This window comes from Muntiacus reevesi, chromosome 2, assembly GCF_963930625.1.
Source record: "Muntiacus reevesi chromosome 2, mMunRee1.1, whole genome shotgun sequence".
Classification (NCBI taxonomy): domain Eukaryota; kingdom Metazoa; phylum Chordata; class Mammalia; order Artiodactyla; family Cervidae; genus Muntiacus; species Muntiacus reevesi.
Window position 1 is genome coordinate 28,855,948 of NC_089250.1, and position 24,811 is coordinate 28,880,758.

Consider the following 24,811-nt stretch of genomic DNA (forward strand, 5'->3'; position numbering starts at 1 on the left):
GGGCACAGTGGGTGGGCGGGAACGTGAAGTGTCCGCGGTGCCTGATGGGCCTGTGCCGCGGTCCGGCGCTGTTGCTGCTGGGAAGCCACCCGTTAGTGCTGCCGGCTTCTCTGCCGCCTCATGGCGGCCATCGGGGTTCACCTGGGCTGCACATCAGCTTGTGTGGCCGTCTATAAGGTGAGGGACTCGGGGAGCTGGGTTGCGGTGCAGCGTCCTCTGGGTACGAGGCCAAGTCCTTTGGTCTGCGAGGTTGTGAACGGCGTGTCGCCGGCCTAGGGACGTCGCAGGGAGAGGCGATTCTGCGAGGAAGTCTCGGGGCTAAGGGCTGGGCGGACTTGGCCTGTTCCCCTGCGGACCCTCAGAAAAGGCAGCTGCGGACCCAGCACATCCTGGGCTCAGGAGGACCCGAGCCCAGGGGCGGACCCAGGGACATTCTGGGCGCCGGAGGCCCCAGGGGCGGAGACGGACCCGGGAACGTCCTGGGCGCTGGAGGCCCCGGGGGGTTGGGGGGGCGGATCCAGGGACACGCTGGGAACTGGAGTCCCCCCCGGGGGTGGGGACAGACCTCTCCACGTCCTGGGCGCTGGAGGCCTAGAGGAGGAAGGCGGACCTGGGGACCTCATGGACGCAGGAGGCCGGGAGGGGGACCCGAGCGTCTGGTACCCGGAGGTTTCTGGACGTTTGCCAAGAAAGAGCAGGGTGGCCGCGATCTGGAACTGGACCTGTTAATCCCGAGAAGCTTGCGAAGCCAGCTGATGGTGTGTGCTCTATTCACTTGTTTCTGGAAATGAGTGTGTAACTAGGAGTTTAGGGCTTCTCGTCTGTGGGGAGGCGGAAGGAACAATAATAAGGGACAGCCCTGATACTCGTCTCACGGTTAAACGTCAAATGATTTGTAGGGGAAAGCCGAAGAATTGTTGCTAATTCATCATATGTAAAAAGAGAGGAAGAAAGATGAGCGTTTACAGGGAAAAGGAAGAGAAATAGAAAGGTTAAGGTTAACCTTTTTTATTTTATATAGAGAGGTTATTATTATGTCTCTTCTGTTATCAACTGTGCAGAACAGACTGAAAAATGAGGCAGCTGGTTGTGGAATTCTGGTCTTATTAAGATTTAGGAAATACAGTAAAGCAGTTTTTGTTTCCACATATATGTCAGTTACAGGGCCCCACATTTGTCTGAATGTATCTAAGGAGACTATATATTTCATTTCAAAAGAACTAACAGTTGTGCGTTTACTTCCAGGATGGCCGGGCTGATGTGGTCGCAAATGATGCAGGTGACAGGGTTACTCCAGCTATTGTTGCTTACTCAAAAAACGAAGAGGTACCATTCTCCTCATTTTTGTACATTGAAATAAGTATAAAATGACATGCGTTGTAATAGAGTGCTCTTTTTCAGGTCGTTGGATTGGCAGCAAAACAAAGTAGAATAAGGAATATTTCAAACACAGTAATGAAAGTCAAGCAGATCCTTGGCAGAAGGTATGGAGTAAAATAATACTTTCACCTATGGTAACAAAAAACATGGTTATAATTTGAATGTAAGCATCATTTGAAATGAAACTAGAAACACCAGTGTGTTTTTTGTTGTTTTTATGACTGAGTCATTTCACAGAATTCCCCAGTAGGCTATCTTTTTATATTAGTGCTGAATTTTCTGAAAGATGGGATTCACGGAGACATTTGCTTCTTCTCACTTACAGGTCTGTTAGTATTGCTAGATGCCAGTGTGCATTTAGTTTTGATAATTTGTCATTCAGAGGTGGTAGTTTGAACTTAACACGTTTTTACAGTACTCTTTTTAAACTGGGAGATTGTGTGGGAATTAGAAGATTTCTTTGCATTATAGTTGAATTTTGTGAAGTCTATTGTAATTGGTGAATATTTATGTAGAAGCTATTGATTTTCTTCTTCAGATCTCTTTGTGACACTGTCTGGGAACTAACTTTTCCAGGTGGCTTACACATTTAATCATTAGGGAAAACAGCTTAATTAATGTCTTAAGAATCAGGTTAATCATCTGCTATAACTTTAATTAAAAGATTAAAGAGGCCTGCTTCCCCAGACTTCTGTCTCCTCAAATTATAGATTACCCTGATAATTAGGGATTTTCATTGGAGTTATAATACTTGATATAGTGTTTTTAAATTTTCAAAGTGCTTTCACATCTATTATTTAATCCACTGAAATCCCTGTAAGATTGGTAGGGCAGATTTTATACCTCCTCATTTCTGGATAAGAAAATCAAAGCACGCAGAAGTTAAGGTATCCCTAAATTAGTTTAGGGGGGTGAGCTCTACAGGACTGTGGTCCAGGATGCCTAACTCTTAACCTCAGGTTCTTTCCTTTCTACCTAATTCAGGTGAGAATTTAAGTAAAAATTTCCTTGTGTTGTTTTTAGGTTTGGGGAGTCATGGATTAACTTTGATATATATATAAATATATATTTTATACATACAGATTCTATCCCTTACCTATATTTAGGTAAGTTGAACTTGATGCTCATTTTTTTTCTTTAGAATATCTGTGATTAAGTCAAAAGCTATAGTGTTTTGGAGAGAATTCAAATTGTTGTGAAGATACATATATTCCCATATCCATTTATCTGTTGACTAAACTTAGTACTGAGCATATTGAAAAAAATTGAGTTGCTGTCAAAATTTTTCAAATTATAAACTGAAAAAATAAGGCAGGAAGAAAGCAGCCAATAATATATTTTTTTAATTGAACTTTTTTTTGAGATAATGGTAGATTTACACATTGTTGCAAGAAATAATACAGAGAGATCCTGTCTATTTCTGGATTTACGATTTTCTCCCAACTGCTAACATCTTGAAAAACTATACTATGCTATCACAACCAGGGTACTGACATTGACACGGTCAAAATCCAGAATAGTTCCATAGGTGCCTCTCTTTGGGAGCCTTTTTGAGTTATGTTGATATTTGGGGGCAGGTGGTGGAAATTAAGATGTGGATGTCTTCTGCCATATTAGGCAAAAAGCTTTGTATTAGTGAGAACAACTTTAGCTTGCTTTTCTGGCCCTGGAAGTTACCTTTTAACAAAGGAGTGCAGTGGTGACAGTCAGATGGGTAGTACATAGCATAGCGTGCCACCCAGGCCGAGGTTGGTGAGGAATGAGCCCCAGCAGACACCATTGCTGCACTGAGGTCCTGCTAGCCCTTCTCCAGAGTGATGTGCCTCGGGGTCCAGGCATCCCCGCCCCTGTTGATCTCTCTACTTACAAAACAATGGTGATTTTTACAGATACACGGTGGTTCCAGGTCTCACCCTTGGAAGCATCCTGCCTTTTGTGGAGAAGCCAGTCCCCTTGTTGCCAAGTCAGTAAGGCCCTTTGTAGCCCTTGGTCCAGTCCCCATCCTGAGCGAACTCCCAGAGTTGGGCTTTTCTCAGCCCTGGCATCCTTTCTCTTTGCAGCCTACTTACAGATAGCACTGCTTAACTTACTGCCACAATTATCCTTACACCGTTCCTGTAACTTTCATTCCCCTGTGGCCTTCCAGCCAGATATGCGGTCCTCGGACCTGGCTTCTCAGGAATTAGCCCAGAGAGGGAAGAAGCGGCTGGCTCCTGGAGATAGACTGGAGCACACAGAAACTCCTCACACCTTCAGGTCGGCACCCTCCTGCCTAGGAGCCTCCTCCAGCTAGCCTTTCTTCCCAGTCCGCCATGGCCACTTCCAATAGCAGTGCAGGCATCCGGTGGTCCAGACAGGAGACACGGACGCTTCTCTCCATACTAGGCGAGGCAGAGTACATTCAGCGCCTGCAGACCGTGCATCACAACGCAGATGTCTATCAGGCCGTGTCCAAGCGGATGCAGCAGGAAGGCTTCCGCCGCACCGAGCGTCAGTGCCGCTCCAAGTTCAAAGTCCTGAAGGCACTATATTTAAAGGCCTATGTGGCCCACGCCACAAGTATGGGCGACCCACCACACTGTCCCTTTTATGATACATTGGATCAACTTCTCCGAAATCAGATAGTGACGGATGCAGACAACTTAATGGAGGACGCTGCTTGGGCCAAGCCCAGTGACCTGAATTTAGCAGCCCCTGACACCCCAGGGGAGGAGGGGACCAGCGTTCTGGGAGCAAAAAGGACTCAGGCAGCAGAGCATCAGTCTATTTTGAAAACAGTGAAGGAATCAGATGATTGTCAGCTGAGGGTCAGTGACCAGATGCCAGAAACCAGTGACCTCGAGGACTCCTGGGATGAATCCTCGGGTGCAGGTAACCACCAAGCGTGTGAAGGGTCGGTGTCCCAGAGTCACTTGGTTCTCATCAGTATGTGTTTGGATGGCCACCTCTTCAGCATAGTCGTTATTTCAGTCCCTGCCCTCTCTTTTAAACCTAATGGTGACAGAAGGGGCTCCAGATTTTTAAAAGCTGTAACCCTAGGTATGTATGATATTAGAACTCTTTTAAACCTCAAAGTATTCTTTAGAACCAAACTAGTTTGGGCATTATTTATAATGGGGACTTTGGAACTTGTGGCTGTAGAAAGGGTTGGATAGCTCAATGGAAGGCAGAGGGGGAAGTTTTGGACATACTATTGTAGCAGACCAAAATATCCGCATGAGAAAATAAATTCTTCCCCACCCACCGCAGAGAGATGCCTTGGTTTTGTCCTTGTCTCTCAACTCTGCGGCTGGCTCCAAGCATTCCCATAGCAGGAATGTCCTCTCTGCAACATTGTTGCTTTGTTTTTCAGGGTGCTCTCAAGGGACCCCCAGCTACAGCAGCTCCCATCACCTTTTCAGAGGTGCAGCTGCCCCCTGTCAGAGCATCCCCATGACGAGACTGACTGTGTCCGGTGAGCCCAGCCCCTGCTCCAGCTCCAGCCGAAACACTCACGGGGTGGCCTCCGCACAGCGGCCTCCAGCCTCCTCCTCCAGGGCTCCTTTTGTTTCTGGTGGGGATAGACCTTTGACCACTGAGCCCCCTCCCAGGTGGGCCCGGCGAAGAAGGCGGTCAGTGGCCAGGACTATTGCAGCTGAACTGGCAGAAAACAGGAGGTTGGCACGAGAACTTTCAAAGCGGGAGCAAGAAAAACTGGATCGGCTGATTGCCATTGGTGAGGAGGCCAGCGCTCAGCAGGACACTGCCAACGAGCTCCGCAGGGATGCGGTGGTCGCAGTCAGACGGCTGGCCACGGCAGTGGAGGAGGCAACCGGGGCTTTCCAGCTAGGACTTGAGAAGTTGCTGCAGAGGTTAATTTCAAACACCAGAAGTTAGGAGCTGATCATGCAAGGGTGTATTTCCTACACTGGCAGAGCCTGGGTCCAACCAATGCCTCCTGATGCCCTGGCTCCTTTTCTGTGTCCTCAGGCAAAAAAGAGTGGATGGACAGTTAATGTGTGGAGTGGTAGGAACATATGTGCTAGTGGCTGCTCCCAGGTGTCTCCACTAGTTGAAAGACACTTTAGAAATGCAAGGGGTGGCCCAGTAGAAAAATGATGCAGCCAAGTCCACAGAGCTAGCTAGCCCTGGCTTCGTCACTGATGGGAGATGCTTTAGTTTACCTCTCTATACCAACTTCCTCAGCTGCTAAACCTGCCTACCTCACAGGGTTGTTGTGAGGATCAGATGGCTGAAATAGATGTGAAAGGGTTTAAAAGCACTATACACATGTAAGTTATTAAAGCATATGACCTTGACTGAGAGAAGGCTGGGGTGAGGCACAGTAGTTGACAAGATACAGAATTAGGGTTGTACACCATGACCTCGTTGCTTAACTCTCTGCTAGTTTACCTTGACTGCTTCCTGGAGTTTACAATCTTCATTTCTTAAAACCTCTCTAGTTCATTAGGCTAATGTAGACACAATATGTATTGGTCCTTTTTTATATTTGCTGTGTCTGTGACATAACTACTAGCAAGCACTTAATAGTCAAACCATCTTTCCCTCCATTTTACTTGTCCTTAGTCTCTTATCTCTATGGATATGATTCAGAACTGATAGGAAGCCACAATCGTGCGTTTTGGTTCATGTTGATAATCTTTGATATAATGAGAAATTGGCTGTCTTATAAAATACTCCCTATAAGTATATTCTTTGCATTCCATGTTTAGGTTTTTTTATATTCATAATTATTTATCTTTAGGTTTGGTTTGTCATTTGGACATCATGGAAACAATTTGGATTATATAAGCTTCCCAAATACTTGTAGCTAATTTTGTTCTTCTCTGTGTCTTTGTTTTCTGTCTAGTATGTTGCAGAAAGCAAGCCTGAGAAAATGTTTCTTCTAGGAAACTCTCCAAAGTCACTTTTTCTCACAAGGTGTTGACAAAAGTTCACCTTGTTAATGGCATATATTAGAAGAGAATAGCTTTGGAAACAATTGAACATGGTATGAATAAGGACAGCTTGCAACAGATAGCTCTTTTTAAAGCACCAGCCCTTCACAGATACATCCCGTTTTCTCTCTGAAACACACACATTTCCTAGAGGAGATAAGATGGTATCGAGCCAGGCTTCCAAATTACTTTAGAAGGGAAGCCATAACTGACCATCATTAACCTGACTTAAAGTTCTTAGCAGTTATTTGGGCTTCCCAGGTGGCTCAGTAGTAAAGGACCTGCCTGCTGATGCAGGAGATGTAAGAGACATGAGTTATTTCAGGAAATATAAAAAGCAGACTTGGAATTTAAAAAGCTTTCCTATAATCTAGTGGTAATGGTGGTGGTTTAGTCTCTTGACTTGTATCTGACTTGTGATCCCATGGACTGTAGCCTGCCAGGGTCCTCTTTCCATGGGACTATCCAGGCATGAATACTGGCGTGGGTTGCCATTCCTTCTCCAATGATCTTCCTGATCCAGGAATCAAATCTGTGTCTCCTGCATTGCAGGCAGATTCTCTATCGCTGGAACCACCAGGGAAGCCCTCCTGTAATCTAGAGACTGAAATAAAAGGTGCAGGCCTGTTGGGAGAGGTTTTGTTTTATATTTTGCAGCTCAGTTGCTTACCTAAATGCTGGAAATACCATTAGGTAGAGAAATGGTCCAAACCACAGTGGGAACATCCCTGTAACCAGGAACAGATGGCAGGCAGGCGAGCTGCTCTGGTGAACGAGTGATTATGGAGGAGGTGTGAGGTAGACTACACTGGAATCAAGTTAGAACTCCTGGGTTCTGATGCTGTCACGCTTTGTTACATTGAGCAAATCACTTGTCTTTTTTTGTGCCTCAGTTTCTTTATCTCTAAAGAGAGGTTTGTACCAGATGGCTTTTCTCGTACCTTCCAGAAAATTAGATGAATAGCATAACAGAAGACAAAGTGAAATTTTGATTGTCGTGTTTTCAGTCACAGCAGCATATTAATGTTTGAAATACTGCTAACAGTTGTATTTTAAGGAAAGATTCTACACTATTGATATTTATGACTTCTTATGGGCTTCTATTAACTCCATACCCAGACAGATTCCTTGCTTTTAAAAGGCCTGGAAATGGAGATAATTTTTTTTTTTTCTGTGTTGTTTTAGGCCCTTATATAGAGGGATCCATTTCACTTACAACTGGATAACACTACTGTAGATAGTTAGATTTTCTGAAAAATTAAGGAAGTACTTGAAAGAGTTAGGCCTGTACTCTATTAATCACTTAATGGTAGCAAAGTATCAGGCAGGGATTTACTGGAGATAAGAGGAGTGCTAAAGCATGGAGGCCAGGTTGAACTTTGGAGGCGGTAGTGTGCAGACCTGGTGGGTGAAGTGACTTAAAGGTGGGAATACAACTAAAGGGAAAGATCTTAAAGAAGTTAACAGGAAAACAGGCCCAGAAATCCTGCCTGAGCTCTAGGCCCAGCCGGAACTCCCCATCCGTCCACAAGCAGGTCACTTCACCGTTCTGTACCTCAGGCCCCTCCCCTCTGCAGTGGGAGGCCATCCCAGCTACCTCACAGGAGCTGCATGAGAACCCAGTGGACAGATGGCTGTAACAGGCTCTGTGCTGGGACTGGGGAGGGGGAACAAGCCCAGTAGCATGTCAGTGTGGGGCGAGGATCTGCCTCTTGCAAGGGGCCCTTCAAGAAAGAGGAGGATGAAGGCCAGGGTACCCTGGTAGGAGTGATGCTCTGCCTCCTGAAGCCTGCAAAGTAAATGGTGCTGTGTATACCAGCCTCCCACCACCTTCTGTCTCTCTGTGAAGTGACTTGATCCTGGTGTGGACAAATAAAGTTGCTATCTGTACACAGCTGTGGGTCAGTCCACTACTTTCTGGCGCTACTGTGAACATTTGTCCATCATCTCCATCCTCTGCTTTCTGCTTCTCCACTGGCTAACCTCCAGGACCTTACCTCTCTGAGACCTTCAGAGCTACATGTGCCTTCTGTCCTCAAGTGAATAAGGTCCTCAGTTGAGAATTTTCCATTTCTAAAAGTTCTTTAAATCCCATTAATCCTATCAGGTCCCAAACTGCCATTTCTAAGAGTTCATTAAATTCCATTTAAAGCCGTTAACATACCCTTTTCTGGCAGATTATCGGAGTGATGGATAACATACTCAGAGAAATCATCCTGGTTGACTTAAATTCTGTTCTAAAGGCAACAGAACCACTACATGTCAGGCCAACATTACAGCATTGATGGGGAAAAAAGTTACCATAGGCACACTTAGTCTTTTTTTTTTCTTATCCTTAAAATATTTGTCCAGGATACGGTATAAATACTGGGTTTAGAAAAGAGGGGAGGAGTTAGTGAAAAGAATACTAAACTTTATATGAAAGATCTGGATTCCAGCCCGTTGCGGTATTAGCCATGTGACATCAGACAAACTGCTTACCTGTGATAGTGGAGGTGATAGGAGGAATCTATAAGTATTGCCAAGAAAGTTCTAAACCAAATTAATCCCATTTTAAGCCCCTTTCATTTCCCCCTTGTTCACACAGGTTAGGGCCCTCATGTTCAGTAACCCTTGGCGAAGAGCCACTATTTTCTTCTCCTCCTACTAAACAGTTAAAACTGGTCTCTGGACAGAATAGCTGCAGCCCCTTACAAGAAGGGTTAAGTGGAAGGATTGACCTCATCTTCATTTCTAGATGAAATTAGGCCAAGAATCAGACTTTTATCCCTGCTCAAGGCAAAAGTACCTTAGTTGTTCACTGTCTTCACTGCAAGGCAGTCTACCTAGCCTGGTAGAGAAGACCCAGGATCAAGTACTGACTCTTTGCCTTGTCAGCTTGTAAGTTGTTGACTGTCTATAAATCTGTTACTCCTGAATACTACCTGCCACACTAACCCCCCTTAAATGCTGGGAAGATTCAGTGGAAACGTTTTGTAGTCTGCACTAGTCTGCATTAATTCGTATTACTATTTTGAGCAACGTAGCACCCATTGTCTTAGTTTTTTTCCTTGCCATACACATTTGTTGAGTACTTTGTATAGGACAGTATCTATCTCCTTGTATTACTCTGTACTTTTACATATAATAATATTCATACTTTTGCTCAGTGCTTTCAGGTTTCAGACATTGATTCATGTTCAGAAACCAAGCAACAAAGATGGTGTTAGGTATTCTGGTTTGAGGTTTTACCTCCTTTTGTCCTTTCTAATCTCAGTGGTTTGACTCTGAGATATGATCAAAGATATGAAACTATAGGACTTAAAGTAATTGATACTATGAAAATATTCTCAAATGTATAACATCTATTGATAGTAAGATCAGAACAAGTAAGAGCTATTTACTTTCAAATGTGAAGATGAACGCTTTCATGGAATTACTGTAATTATATTTTTATACTTGTTGATTTGAAGAATATAATCTTTAAAACTTACATGTCAATGATGATATAAATATTTATATTTATCTCTATGGACAGCTCTGATGATCCTCAGGCTCGGAAATATATCACGGAAAGTAAATGTTTAGTGAGTATGCTTCTATTATTACTTCCCTGTTACACAAAGTAATTGCCAAGGTCATGACCAATTATATTGATTTGAAACTTTGTATATTGTTAAAATCATTTCTTATTTTAACACACTTCTTTCACAGGTCATTGAAAAAAATGGGAAGTTACGATATGAAATAGATACTGGAGAAGAAAAGAAATTTGTCAGCCCAGAAGATGTTGCCAGACTGATATTTAGTAAAATGAAAGGTATTGAGCACAGGAAAAGATCTTTTCAAAAGTTGACCTTTTAAAAAAGCTAGAGGTGTTTTTTGATCTGGAGTGAATCAGAGTGATTGAGCAGACGTGCAGTGAGGAGGCCTAAATTATGCTAGACCTGACTGGCCTGCTAACTGGCCATGTGACCTTGATTAGATGACTTCTTTTCCTGGTTTCCCCAGAAGAAATGTAAATGGATGGGGCCAGATCAGCGTTTTCAAAACTTCTGAAGATGAAGTGGCCCAGTAAGCTGGTGAAAAGTGAATTATTATATCTCCCTCAAGATAGTACAATCTCCACAGTGTTTAGGCAGATTAGATAGGTCTGGCTTTATCACTTCAGGCAAAGGCTTGGAGCTGAGCAACCTCCTGTGGAACAACTTGAGGACTTCTGGAATAGATTGTTGATGGAGCTTACTTCAGCTCTGGAATCTGTGATGAAAGTAATGGATGGAGGGCAGCCTTTCATGGTAGTTGGTCTGCACCTTTGTGCATCAGAAACCCATTCTCAGTGGAGCCCATCTCATTTGGGAGGTGGTTGAAACTTGGAAGCCTGAGAACCACGCGCATTAGAAAGTACCTAGTACATGTCCACAAACTATACCAAAACCATATAAAATAGTGCACAGTTTAAGAGAGCAAGAGAAGAAGATCAGTGGGGTGGGACAGCCTCACAAATTGGAAAATCTTTAAAATAAAAAGATCTTTGGCATAAATGAATAAACCTCAGTATCACTTGACATTTTTGTGTATTGTCAGAATTTATGTTTTTCTTCCAGTTTTATTGAGATATAATTGACATACAGCACTATATAACTAAGGGGGATAGTGTAATGATTTGATTTATGTATGTCATGACATGATTACCACATTAAGTTTCATGAACTTTAAAAATTTTTTTTCATATACAGAAACGGCACATTCTGTCTTGGGCTCAGATGCCAATGATGTAGTCATTACTGTTCCATTTGATTTTGGAGAAAAGCAAAAAAGTGCTCTTGGGTAAGTATAATATGAAGAAGTTTCTCTTGCTTAAAGGAAATACAAATTTCACAACATTGCTATATAGTAAAAGGTAAAATTGTATGTGAAAATACCTTACACAAAATGTTGTGTTTGTAAATCATGTATATATTTATATATGTAAATCCTGTGGTAAAAGTGTAATAATCATTAATATTTCCTATATTTTATGAAGTGTCAAAAGAACCTGAAACTGCATGTATTAATATCTTCCTCGCTATTTTGATTGGAAACATTTGATGACCAGATTAACTTGATGTTTGTGAATCACTTTGCCTTAGTGTATTGTAATTAAGGCTTATGTGGGAATTGTATAAAAATAAGCAATTTTAGAAAATATTTGATTTTTTTTTTAACCTAGATAAACATCTAAACCAAAAATTGTATCTAGTTTTCATAGGTTGTTAGGCAAATGTAATTGGCAAGCACCCAGTCTTTTACTCTGTGGCTAGAGTTCCCTGTAGGGCTTTGCTGAACATCTGAGTTGCTTCTGGGGCACAGAGTTGCTTTGTTTACTTATGCTTGTGGAATGTTAAAGCTTTGAACCTAAATTAAAGAAATTGGAAATGTATTATAAGTGTATTATAAATATGTATTGTATTAACTCTAAAATGAATTATAAATAAGTCCTAGTCTCTTTCTGAAATTTGTAAGCTCAAGCATTTGGAGAGCTTTCTTTTCCTTAATATAGGCACATGTTATCTTCTTTGTCAAGAAAATAGACTCTGAACATTATTATTTTAAAGAGAAATTGATCTCTACACTTAAAGACTTAGGTCTGTTTCTTGTCTTCTGTTATCTTGCTTCTAAAAGATCATTACCCTTCATGTTCTGCCTGTGAAATCTTATTTACTATTGCATAAAATCTTTAGCAGAGCATTTCTAAAAATGTAGACTTGAACATGTGATACCAAATTTATTAAAAGCACATTGTCCACAGGGAAGCAGCCCGAGCTGCTGGGTTTAATGTTTTGCGGTTAATCCACGAACCATCTGCAGCTCTTTTGGCTTACGGAATTGGACAAGACTCCCCCACTGGAAAAAGGTAAAAACCATCTTTTCAGCTTTAAGTTTTTCAGTGCAGAAAACATTTTAGATGATAGCATTTATTTCAATAGAGATTGTTATATAGTGCAGTCTTTCCAAGCTTTTATAGATGGGAAGACATCAACATTCTCATCTAGAGTTTTTCAAATAGATGAGAAAGATGTCCTAGAAAGCAGAGAACAAATGTAACAGGAGGGAAGGTTGCGCCCTTCTGCCCTTCTCTTATCATCTAACACTTTGTCCCTTTAGTGAAGGAAGATTTGCAGTTTATAAGCCAGCCAAGTTACAAGTGAAGCTCTAGGACACTGTTAAGTTTACTATCAATTCTAATATTAAACATGCTTAGAAAAACAGTGAGGATTTTCATGTACATCTGTCTTGGCAGGAGATAACAGAAAAGCCAGCATGGGAATTTTAAGATTTCATTTGATAATGAAATAGTAAGATGTACTCCTAATTTAATTATAAAGTGAAATGAAGTCGCTCAGTCGTGTCTGACTCTTTGCGACCCCGTGGACTGTAGCCCACCAGACTCCTCCTTTCATGGGATTCTCCAGGCAAGAATACTGGAGTGGGTTGCCATTTCCTTCTCCAGGGGATCTTCCCAACCCAGGGATCGAACCCAGGTCTCCCGCATCATAGGCAGACGCTTTAACCTCTGAGCCACCAGGGAAGCCAATTTAATTATAAGACTGGTCCTAATAGATCTGACACATTATGCAACTTTAGGGATGTCAATTCAGATGTGTTAATTTTCCCTAATCGTATCTTTTCATTCATATCTCACAATTAAAGAAACTAATATAAATCACTAGGAATTTAAGTAATCTAAAATGTAGAATATCAGAAATTTTGGATTTTGATTCCTAGGAAATTTAATGCCTAGTTTTGCATATGTTTTAACTTTTGTGGAACATGGGTATTGCAGTAGTAACTAAGATAGTATTGACAAAGTTTCTATATTTAATGCTCTTAGAGTTACTTTAATTGCAAATCTCTTTTTTTATTTACTTTGATAAGTTAGTATCTTGAACTCCAGTTAGTGAGAAAGAATACAATTTTACCAATGGGGGGGGGGGGAGTTAGTATCTTGAACTCCAGTTAGTGAGAAAGAATACAATTTTACCAGCGGGATTAAATAAAAATGACCTTTGACTTAAAATCAGAAGGTCTGGTTTCTAGGCTTGATTCATTCCTAAGCAATAACCATGGACAACTCAGTTTTTCCCATAAGAGCTTCAGTTTCCTCATTTGTGATTTACAGGAGTTAAACTAAATGACTTCTTAGTTTAAGAAGTCAAAATTGGCTTTACAATAGTATGATTCTCTCATAACTTACTTGTGGTTTTTTTTTTAAGCAATATTTTGGTATTCAAACTTGGAGGAACATCCTTATCTATCAGTGTCATGGAAGTTAACAGTGGAATATACCGTGTTCTCTCAACAAACACTGATAATAACATTGGAGGTACCCACTTCACAGAAACCTTAGCACAGTACCTAGCCTCTGAGTTTCAGAGGTGAGTATTAACGAACTTGATATGTTTGCTGATAAACCTGAAATTTAGCTTCAGTTTTAACTTTTTTCCCCCAATTTATTTGAAATTGTCCTTTCAAAGGAAGGCATGGTTTTTCCAGGGCACTGGATATTTTCATGTCTGAAATTATAAAATCTGTCCTGTTAAACAGGGGAAAGCAGAGGCCCAGCTGCCTAGTGTAGTATACTTAGAGTTTTCACTCAGTGTAAGGGGCCACCAGACACTGAACTGCGTGAACTTGGATCTGAAGTTCAACTTCCTAACTCGTCAGTGGTTGCTTTTATGTTTGGGTGAAGGAGGGTAAAGGCAGTAAGGCCTCACTACTTTCTGAACAGTTTTTATAGGTATAAAAGATTATGTTGTAGTTAGATTCCAGTGAACCAGTCTTATGGGGTATCTATTACCACAAGGACTATTTTAGTTTTGTTGCTGGATGTAATTATTCCATTCAGAATTCTAATCCTGTTTGTCACATCATGAGTCAAATATATAAAGGTTATATTTGGGACATCACTACTCTAAAAAGTAGGGTTTTCATCAGTTTGACTACACTGGGTTAAAAAAAAGTCCTGAAAAAGTGGTAATTTCTCATTTGTTCAATAAAGACTTATGCTGCTTTTTGTTATAAAAGTGTTTCAACTCAAGGAAAGTGAAAGAAAGTGAAAGTCACTCAGTCGTGTCTGAGTCTTTGTGACCCCATGGATTATACAGTCCATGGAATTCTCCAGGCCAAAATACTGGAGTGGGTAGCCTTTCCCTTCTCCAGGGGGTCTTCCCAACCCAGGGATCAAACCCAGGTCTCCCTCATTGCAGGTGGATTCTTTACCAGCTGAGCCACAAAGGAAGCCCCTCCAACTCAAGAAAGAACACTTATTAATTTTATTATGAGTTTTAAACATGTTCAAAAACAGAGCCATCAGTCACCACTTAGCAAGCAATTTTAACAGTTAACTCACCTTGGAGGTAGAAGAACTGTAATTTTACATATTTTATATGTTTCAAATTTCTTTGAAGAAGCACTTTTAGTTGCTTTTTTTTTTTTAAATGCTGGACAGATAATTCTATGCCATTCAACAAGAATCATGTTACAGTTGTAAAGGGTGAGGTATGAGACTTGACCCAGTTGCATGAATCTACTTCCGTGTCCTTTTGTCTCATCTGCAAAAAGATGACGGCTCCTGTACTTCTTCAGTGCAGTCCATAACTGTGGTTAAACAATCCAGCAATTCAGAGTCTTAAGGATATTGGTTATTTATTTTTCCTGAGACCCCTCTTCAAATTCTTTTTCCCCAGATATTCTGAAAAAATAAAATCTGGTATTAATATTGATTCTTGAGCTTATTTATTTTTTTACTGGCCTTGTGGCACAGCTTCCAGGATCTTCCTGACCAGGGATGGAACCTGCACCCACTGCAGTGGAAGCATAGAGTCTTAACCACTGGATGCCAAGGAAGTCCCTGATTCATGAGCTTACAATTATCCTAATGGGGATTATCCAGGGTTTAGTTAACAATAAATTCTAAGTGACCTAATAATTTTTAAACTTCAAAGACTGTATTTTTTATTTAGATCCTTCAGACATGATGTGAGAGGAAATGCCCGTGCCATGATGAAGCTGATGAATGGTGCTGACACTGCAAAACATTCTTTGTCAACCTTGGGAAGTGCCAATTGCTTCCTTGACTCATTGTATGAAGGTCAGGATTTTGACTGCAACGTGTCCAGGTAAAACTGCAGTTCGAAAAACTTCAAGAAGTTCCAAATGTATTCACATTTAGGTGTAATTTTCTCACTTCAGGGTTTTCATTTTCTCATTTGAGATGTTTAGCTCACTATAAAAGGAGAGCTTTTCTGTCTTTACTTCCAGGGTTTTCAGCTCTTGTCAGACTAAATGACTGTTTGCAAAGCAATCATGTCAGTGGTGACTGCCCTGTTATGTTATACCTACCAGGAGCAGTGTGTGACAGGAGCATCCCAGGCCTTTGAAAGAATGATGAAAGGAGACTTGAAAGTTTGAGATTGGTAAATTTCCTTTCTTGACTAGCAGTCCCACCTGTATAGTCCCTAGTTCTTTGTGGGGCTTCCACATGCATCAGTGGTTGTTTACTATTTCATCGTTACTCCTGTGTGGCAGGCTGTATTCTAAGTTCTTTCTTATGTATTAACTCTCAAATTCTCATAACAACCCAATGAGGTAAGTGCTGTTGTTTTTCTTGCTTTTCACAGGAGGTTTCATTTCTTGTCCAAGGTTATTCAGCTAGTAAGCGACAGACCTGGGATGCAAACCCAGCTAGTTTGACTCCCGAGTTCGTGCTCATCACCTGTCACCTTACTCTGAGGATTAATCTCTGTCTTGGTTTTATTTGCTTTGTCATCCGCTGGCAACATTTTAAATTTTAATAGCTTTTGTGACATTTAGTAAACACAAGTTTAATGTGCATAAAATTGTTTTTAATGCTCATATCTTTTCCATAATCCAAAGCATTGGTTACAAATGATTGCACCTCTACCCAGGAATGGGTGGGGGAGGCCATTGACCTCTTGCTGTGTGTTGTGTATTACTCACAATACTAGTAGCTACCATGAGTTGGCACTATTTAAACCTCCCAACAAGCTAGCAGGTGACTTGGAAGCATAGTGAATATCCAGAATACAGTAATACATTATTTTTAGGCTTTCTACTCACTCTGTTTGGTTAAATTCTCTTTTTCTGGCCCTTGTAGCTTGCTCCCTCTGTCTCCTTGGGTTTTCCCCGATTCCAGGTCAGCACTGCCACCAGTGGCTATTTAAAATTTTTAGTTTTTTAAATAGGTAAATAACATTAAAAATTCGGTTCTTCAGTAGCATTAGCCAGAGTTAAGTGCTCAGTAGTCTCAAGTGGCCAGGAAGTTCTCTAGATATTTTTAGAGATTTCAAGCTACAACCTAAAAGAAAATTGTTCCATTGAATTTTAATCTCTTGTGGGCAAGAGAGTCTTTATATTTTTTTCTCTTTCCAGAATATTTAACTTAGTGCTAAGTTTGTCCAAGTACTCAGTAAATGTTTGCTTATTCGTATCAGTTATTAAGAAGGAAATAGAATTTGTCATTTTATTTGCTAGCATTCAGGCTTCTCAGGGGGTGCAAAATAACCAAACTTAAATGCAGCAGAGGCTCAGACCATAAAGAAAAGTAGTGAGAAACACTTTTTAAAACTTTAAAACATAAAAATAGCAAAAAATTTCCAAATTATGGTTTGATTTGAATCAATAGATTTATTGGTAGAAATGCCATACACTGAGAATTTATATTTAGGTTTCTTGACAGCTTATAAGCAGGCTATGGGTATGATAATTTTTCTATGTGAGTTTAATATTATATACATTTGTAGATGAATAACCTAGACTTTTTCCTCCCATGATATTGCTCTGCTGAGTGTTTAATATCCTGTTCTGATCATAAACCTATTCTTAAGAGATCTATCACAGTAAGTTTTGACATTACCCTTTACAAGAAAAAGATGTCGTGTTTAACTTATTTCTGCTGTCTCTTCTGTGTTTATGTGTTTTTACAGAGCAAGATTTGAACTTCTGTGTTCTCCACTTTTTAATAAATGTATAGAAGCAATCAGAGAAGTCTTAGAACAAAGTGGATTTACAGCAGATGATATCAACAAGGTAATAACTTTTGTATTTTTCCTATTTATGTTAGGAATAGTTTTCAACTGGGAATTTAGGAAATGGCACCTTGGTATTGAAAGAGTATTTTTATACCTGTAAATATTTTCTTACCTTACATTAGGAAATAAGGAAATTGATAAAATTTTGATTAATGACTCTAATGAACTCACAGTTCTGTATGTTTATTAGCAAAAGAGATTAAAGTTCCTTTTCAGTGTATTTTTGATATATAAGCAAAAACTGACAAATATTAGAATGTTTCTTAGGTGTCAGGCACTATTTCTGAGTGTTTTACATGAATTAACTTGCTATATCTTAACCAGGAACTCTATGAAGTAGGTGATATTATTTACCTCCATTTTATAATTGGAGGCACAGAGGTACAGAGATATAAGTAGCTTCATAGTGATCATGTGGCCAGTGGTAGAACCAGGATTTAGCTCAGTATGGTTCCCAATTCTGCCTTTAAGCAGTACAACAGTCTCCTTCTCTCTGCTTGCTGAGAAATATTGCATATTTGCTTGCATAAGAAAAGATTTAGAGATTTTCAAAAATATTCCAGCTTGTTTGTAGTTTTTTTCCCCAAGATTATTTCTACTCTTTTACAATATATATACATTTTTTCATTGTTGTTGATAAAGGAATTTTCATATAAGAAAATTCAGAGACCAATGTCTTTCTTTATAATAAACTTGTCAAATTTGTTGCACAATTTTGAATTTTATGTTCCTTATATAATATTATAACCAATTTCTTTGTTCATATTACTATATAGCCTTCATCAACACAATTTTAAGTAGACTCTTGGACTTCCCTGGTGGCTCAGTGGTAAAGAATTTGCCTGCCAAATCAGGAGACATGGGTTCAATCCCTGGTCCGGGAAGATCCCATCTGCCACTGAGCAAGTAAACCCGTGCACCAGGACTGCTGAGCCTGTGCTCTGGAGCCCTGGGATCAGAGCTATGCAGCCAGTGCACCCTGGGGCCGGTGCTCCACAGCAGAGGCCTCACCTGTGCACCGCAACTAGAGAGCAGCCCCGCTCTCCGCAGCTAGAGCAAAGCGCATGCAGCAGCAAAGACGCGTTTAAGAAATCATTTTAAATAGGCTCGTGATATCCTAGAAAAGGAAGAGCACCATAGATTATTTCATTGTTCTTTTGAACTCCTCCCCAGAAAAGTGATGCCCATCTCTTCCTATATTTAAGATTATTCTTTGGGATAGGTTTCTATAATAAAAATACTGAGTCAAAGAATATAAATAGCAGAAGTCTATTTTTACCTTCAGTTACTTTTCAGAAGAGCTGAATTAACTCATACTTTCATCAGCAGTGTATGAGAACAGACATTTTAGTATAACATTGCTGACACTGAGTTTTATCATTTAAAGATAAATTTTCCATTAAGTAGTTGAAAAGAGATATGCTTTTACTTTATATTTTATTGACTATTATAGGATTCTTTGAGAACGTATTATCAATGTTGCTAAATAATAAATGTTTAATTTTGTATTTCCTTATGCGTAAATATTTCATATTCTTTGTTTAGTCAATTAAATCTTAGGGTTTTTTAAAATTTATTTGTGTAAATACTCTGTATAATCAGAAAATTAACTGCTATTTACTGCAACCTTCTTTTGAGGCATGTAGTCTACTGTTGAATTTTGGTTCTATTAGGGAGGATGGGTATTTGACACACCGAGGTTTCATTTATTGATCTATTTAAATCTGTTGGTCTGTTACTCTCATTTCTTCAGTTGCTTCTGAATTTACCAATTCCATCTTTTTTCAAGTGTTTGACAAATATTTATTACTGTTTTCTTTTAATTTGCTGTAGTTTGAAAGTTTTATATTTTCACTCTTTTTGTGTATGTTGTAACATGAAAGTTGCATTCTTTTGTCTGTAGAGGTTTTAGTTCAGTTGGGTTTGTTTTTTTTTTTTTTGCATACATATGCTATGCATTGTGGTAGCTGAGTGGGAGGTGGCTTATAAAGATGAAGGCACATGGTATAAATGATACAAGGCAGTGGAGGGAAGGGAATGAACTTGGAGACAGATGCAGCTGAATTGGAAAGCTCACAGTGCTAATAGTTCCAGAATAGACCAATCACTTAATTTCCTGAGCCTTACTGTCTCTTCTTCTTAGGAGGGTGATAATATTTAACTTTTAGGTAAGTATTATAAGTATAACTTATCCTATAGGATTGTTATGAGGATTAAATGAAAACCATGTATGGCACAGGGTGTGACGTACCATAGATGATCAGTTAATGTGAGTTCTCTTCATTAACTGGTCATACAACCCTGACATTAGATATCACAAATGGTACAATCCTCAATTGCTTGACTGAAGATCAAGTACATTCTTTGAATTAAGGATTTTTTTTTATTGGTGTATAGTTGCTTTACAAAGTTGTGTTTGTTTCTGCTGTGTAACAGAGTGGATCAGCTGTGTGTATACACTTACCACCTCCCTCTTGGGGAGGTGATCACCCCTCAGGTCATCACAGAGCACTGAGCGGAGCTCCCTGTGCTATGCAGCAGCTTCCCACTAGATACTTCTAAAATTCAAGTTTTTGAGAATTTAAAAATATAGTGTTGTCTCTGTAGTTTATTGACCTTATAACAGTAATGAACAAACCCCAAGTCTCACTGGTTTTCTGTAGTGAACAGTTTTTTCTTGCTCATGTTCCACATGAGCAGCTGAAGGTGGCCATGGGTCTACTGCTTTGGCATTTTTCTGTGTGCTTCTCATTCCACGACCCAGGCTAAAGGAGCAGCTCTCATGGGAAGAGGAAAGGAGCTGGCAGAACATGCAGGGCTTTTAAAACATCTGCTTAGATATGTTGTACTCCAGTGTAGTCACATTCACCTGGCCAAAGCTAGACCCATGGCCAGTCCTGAATATGGAGCAGAGAAATAAAAGGGAGGGGTTGCAGTGTCAGGGCAGTGGCTCTGGGTGGGGATGTATAATCCTCTTACAGGGATAGAGGGAGAAAATGATGGGCTTTATATTCACTGAAACATTTAATCCTGGCAATATTCACTGAAACATTTAATCCTGGCAAAGGATAAGGAAATCAGCTCTCCATTTACAGACGAGAAAACTATAGGGTTGGCCAAGAAGTTCCTTTTCGTAAGCTGTTATGGAAAAACCTGAACGAACGTTGTGGCCAACCCAATAAAAAGTTTCCAGAGAGGGTAAGGACTTTCCCTGAAGTAATGCTGGCATGTAAATGATAGAGCCAGGATTGGAACTCAGACCCTCGGCCTCCATAACCAGGGCTCTTTCTTTACTCTTACATCATTTTAAACTTTGTCATTATAAGTAAAGAAAATGTTAAATATTAACAGTGTACTAAATGCATGTTTATATGTGTATATTTTATATAAGTTTAAAATAGTATGCTAAAATAGGGCTGCTTATATTTTACCATTTCATGTGATGAAGATGGCCTGTTACATCTAATTTTGAGAAACAATCATTGTTCTAAAAGTAAAAAACTGAAAATTGTTTTTATTTTCTAGGTTGTCCTTTGTGGAGGGTCTTCTCGAATCCCAAGGCTACAGCAAATGATTAGAGATCTTTTCCCAGCTGTTGAGCTTCTCAATTCCATTCCTCCTGATGAGGTCATCCCTATTGGTGCAGCTATAGAAGCAGGAATCCTTATTGGGAAAGAAAGCCTTTCAGTGGAAGATGCTCTTCAGATAGAGTGTTCAGCCAAGGATATTTTAGTTAAGGTATATTTAGCTTGTCTTTACTTTTCCATACATAGTATAAAGTTATTGCCACAGGTTTACATACATATGGTTTTTAAAATAAAACCTTGTATACTGGTAAAAATTTTAAATTTAGGTTTATAATTTTACTTGTAATGAGTTTCTGATATTCTTTCAGTTGATATTAATCTGTTAATTTCTTAATTTGCTATCATTTTAATCATAAGCTTCTAATACAGGTTGAGAAGTGTATGTTTCAGTTTATTTTTAAAGTGGGTTGGGATTAAGGATCGGTTCTATTTTCTTCTCTTTGCTGCTTTATAGTGTTGAGATTATCAACAAGGAATATATCATCATTTCTAATAGGAGTGATTTTTTTTTCATTGTAATGATATCAAAGGATGTGCATATTATTTTCCTGCTTATTAGGGAGTTGATGAATCAGGAGCCAACAGCTTCAAAGTACTGTTTCCATCAGGGACTCCTTTGCCAGCTCGAAGACAACACACATTACAGGCCCCTGGAAGTATATCCTCAGTGTGTCTTGAACTCTATGAGTCTGAGGGGAAAAACTCTGCAAAAGTGGAAAACAAGTTTGCACAGGTGAATGTATCAGATTATACTATGAATTAATCACATGAAACTGTTTAGCTTTTCCTTCTGGTTTAGGCTCAGTTTAACATTAATTCATAAACTGTGCATATAGGACATTTAACACTTTTTTTTTAAACAAAACTTACTTGGACAGGCTGAAATGATTATATGCTAATTTGAACAGGTAATCTGTACAAAAAATTTTCATTTTTTATTTCCTTCATGTTGGATTCCATCATGTGTGCTTTGTTCTTTCTTAGATCTTGAAAAAAAAAATACAGTCTACTTTTTAACCAGCCATTTATTCCCCTCTTTGCCTTGTTTAGAAATTCTTAGGATCCCTCAGACAGTTCCTTCTGGAATGAGCTTTCCTCTTCTCCCCCAGCCAGCCCCAGTGGGTTCACCTTTACAGGCTCTGGGACTAGGACAGGAAATAAGACATGAATGTTTCTTCACTGGGATTAACACATTTTTATGAATGGATTAATTGTACTTATTCATTTTGGAAAGAGAAGAAACAAGCTATTTCAATTTGAAAGAGGAAAACGAAAACAAAGTACAGTTGTATTTCTACTGCTCTTTGTGCTAACCTCCTTGACAATAAGGTCAGTGGCAGAGGAAATGACATTTATTTGTTTGCTAAATGCCAGGTGTGCTCTACTAGGCAATTTACAAACATAATCCCAAGTCTATGAGATAGACATTGTTGTGTGCATTTTATAGGTGATTAAGAAGCAGGCTCATGATAGTAAATACCTTGTGCTTGATTGAGCTGAGATTTATCCTCAGGTTGGTTTTACTCCTGAGCCCATGCTTTGCCACTGCACCATGCTGCCTCTGACATAGGATAAGTTTGCTTTTTCAAATACCACATGCTTAGATCATATGATATGGTCCTCTATATCGTTTAAAAAGTATCAGGTGGAGCCATGTAATTTGCTTAGAAACATGCCCAAGAAATAATGGACTTCCCAAGTGGCACAGTGGTAAAGAATCTGCCTGCCAGTGCCAGAGACACAAGAGACCTGGGTTCAATCCCTGGGTTGGGAAGATCCCCTGGAGTAGGAAATGGCCACCCATTCCAGTATTCTTGCCTGGGCTCCTTCAGCTAGTAAAGGTTTCAAAGCGCCTCCATATGCTTCTGCAGTGTATTACTATAAAAGTACTTTGCTGTACGCTAGACTCTAAACTCAGATGGAAGTCTAGTATTCATCTCTTGAATCAGAGCATTTCTTACATTTTCTCTGGACACACTACTCTGAGACTCTGCAGCTACCAGATGCTGGAAAGGAAAAAACTAGTCACATAATACTGAATTTGGAAGAGAATCTTCTACAGATTCCATCTTGTCTAACTGCCTCAGTTTACAAATGAATAAACTTGGTGTTTACCTAAGGTCATAAAATTTGATGTTGGCAAAATCTGAAAAGTCACTTTCAAACTTGCTCTGTTGGTATGCCTTTCTTTAGGAAACCGAGGAATTTTATAGTAAATCCATTAATAATTCTTACTTAACAAACGTAATCATACTAGTACAAAGGAATTTGACATGGATTTCTTTTAAATGGTTTTTTCAAGTGCTTTTAAAATATTTGATTTTTAAAGTATATATAAAAGGCTTGCCAAAATGTAACGTACACATTACTGTAATGGTGTAATCACCAAAAAGAAAAACAGTCTTTATTTTCTGAGACAAACAGTATCATTTTAATCTAGGACATGACATTTAAAAGGGACAAATAATATTAGTTATCTTCCATGCCCTCCTTTTAGAGGAGACGTGTCAGTTAAGAAAGCTTAATTCTAAGCTCTGAATTATGATAAATGGTAAAAGAACTGAAAACAGCCCTGTTTTAAAAGTTTTTTTCAGTAATGAATAAGATTTAGTTCATTGGAATAATTGATGCATCAATTTATTAATGCCCAAATACTGAATCATCTTTGTATTATTTTTGCCTAAACAGGTTGTGCTCCAGGATTTAGATAAAAAAGAAAATGGATTACGTGATATATTAGCTGTTCTTACTATGAAAAGGTAAAAAATTAATGTACCTCTGATGTTAAGAAAATTTGCTTTGAGACTCTACCTTTTTTTTCAGTTGATTCTGTTGTCACTCTGAGAAAATCATTTATTAAAAGCTTATAAAGAAAAAAAAAAAAAAAGCTTATAAAGATCTTATCAGTAACTTAAATTTTTCCCTGTAAAATCAACTGTATTTACAAAGAAAAGTATATCTCAAGTCATTAACATTCTGAATTCTTTGTTACTTCTTTTATTATTATGGGGGTAGTCAACCTAAAAAACTGGTCCATGCAAGTTTAAGATATAATTTTTATTGACTTTAAATATGATTTCCTAAGGTTTACATAATTGATTTTTGTCCTATGAAAGGGTAAGTCTATTTCAGTATTTCAACAGGAAATCTATAGGAAATATAATAGTCCATCCATAATACTATGTCTTACAAGTAAGTCATTTCCAAATCAACATTAAGGGCAATTTATTCCATAAATCATATTTAGCCAGAATGTAGAATTCATTAGGGTAGATCTATCATGGCCCGGGATTGAAAACAACTTGATGTATCTTGAACTTGCATAAAGTTTTCAACTCAAGGTCTTCATCATCTTGGGTTCTCAAGGAATACAACCTTCATCATAGTGACACAGAAGGAAATTTTTAAAGAACAACTACCTAAGTATGGCATATGATTCTAAATGTAAAGACATGAAGTTGTGTTTCAGTTATTTATCTCTTAATACGCTTCTTTTAAAAGGTAAAATGATCTCTTGTTTACTCAAAGTCCTCAAGTAGTTTCTTACGAACTTTCTGCTTTTATAAATTGAGCTTATGCAGTGTTACTATTTTTTGTTTGCATAGGGATGGATCTTTACACGTGACATGCACAGATCAAGAAACTGGAAAATGTGAGGCAATTACTATAGAGGTGGCATCTTAGTATTTTAGAGGAACCATGAATTTTTTAAATCTAAAATGTCAACATTATTTCATTTTGTTTAAGAATGTTTATATTAAAATACTTTTCAAATGACCTGTATGATCTATGTTTCTATTAAACTATAGTATATTGTTAAGTGTTGCAAACTTTT

At 39.1% G+C, this 24,811-nt stretch overlaps 2 protein-coding genes and 1 non-coding gene across 5 annotated transcripts; 2 read left to right on the forward strand and 1 right to left on the reverse strand.

Moving 5' to 3' along the window:
- Positions 1 to 28: 28 nt before the first annotated feature.
- On the forward strand, positions 29 to 24,796 carry HSPA14 (heat shock protein family A (Hsp70) member 14). Its single transcript, XM_065921149.1, has 14 exons — positions 29 to 177; positions 1,246 to 1,326; positions 1,402 to 1,484; positions 9,835 to 9,883; positions 10,011 to 10,116; positions 11,036 to 11,126; positions 12,088 to 12,192; positions 13,553 to 13,714; positions 15,302 to 15,457; positions 17,285 to 17,387; positions 20,915 to 21,127; positions 21,536 to 21,709; positions 23,665 to 23,735; positions 24,582 to 24,796. The coding sequence occupies exons 1-14, from the start codon at positions 121 to 123 to the stop codon at positions 24,658 to 24,660; spliced, it is 1,530 nt and encodes a 509-aa protein (XP_065777221.1). The 5' UTR covers positions 29 to 120; the 3' UTR covers positions 24,661 to 24,796.
- MSANTD7 (Myb/SANT DNA binding domain containing 7) lies at positions 1,279 to 9,828 on the forward strand. 3 transcript variants are annotated; one of them, XM_065921151.1, is made up of 5 exons: positions 1,282 to 1,326; positions 1,402 to 1,484; positions 3,270 to 3,343; positions 3,441 to 4,251; positions 4,733 to 9,828. In XM_065921151.1, exons 4-5 carry the CDS (start codon positions 3,693 to 3,695, stop codon positions 5,254 to 5,256), a joined length of 1,083 nt encoding a protein of 360 aa, XP_065777223.1. In that variant the 5' UTR covers positions 1,282 to 1,326; positions 1,402 to 1,484; positions 3,270 to 3,343; positions 3,441 to 3,692; the 3' UTR covers positions 5,257 to 9,828. The 3 variants fall into 3 exon arrangements, with proteins under 3 accessions (XP_065777222.1, XP_065777223.1, XP_065777224.1); XM_065921150.1 differs by lacking the exon at positions 3,270 to 3,343 and having other exon boundaries at positions 1,279 to 1,326; positions 3,527 to 4,251; XM_065921152.1 differs by lacking the exons at positions 3,270 to 3,343; positions 3,441 to 4,251.
- On the reverse strand, positions 22,038 to 22,161 carry LOC136162205 (small nucleolar RNA SNORD22). The gene has a single exon (XR_010662026.1). It is a non-coding gene; the product is annotated as a small nucleolar RNA SNORD22 (small nucleolar RNA).
- Positions 24,797 to 24,811: the final 15 nt, after the last annotated feature.

Bases quoted from the DNA above. Each gene is read 5' to 3' on its own strand.
- MSANTD7 (XM_065921150.1), top strand. From the start codon at position 3,693: ATGGCCACTTCCAATAGCAGTGCAGGCATCCGGTGGTCCAGACAGGAG. The intron at 4,252-4,732 runs GTAACCACCAAG...TTTGTTTTTCAG, and splicing joins GGATGAATCCTCGGGTGCAG to GGTGCTCTCAAGGGACCCCC.
- HSPA14 (XM_065921149.1), top strand. From the start codon at position 121: ATGGCGGCCATCGGGGTTCACCTGGGCTGCACATCAGCTTGTGTGGCC. The intron at 10,117-11,035 runs GTATTGAGCACA...TTTCATATACAG, and splicing joins GATATTTAGTAAAATGAAAG to AAACGGCACATTCTGTCTTG. The intron at 17,388-20,914 runs GTAATAACTTTT...TTTATTTTCTAG, and splicing joins CAGCAGATGATATCAACAAG to GTTGTCCTTTGTGGAGGGTC.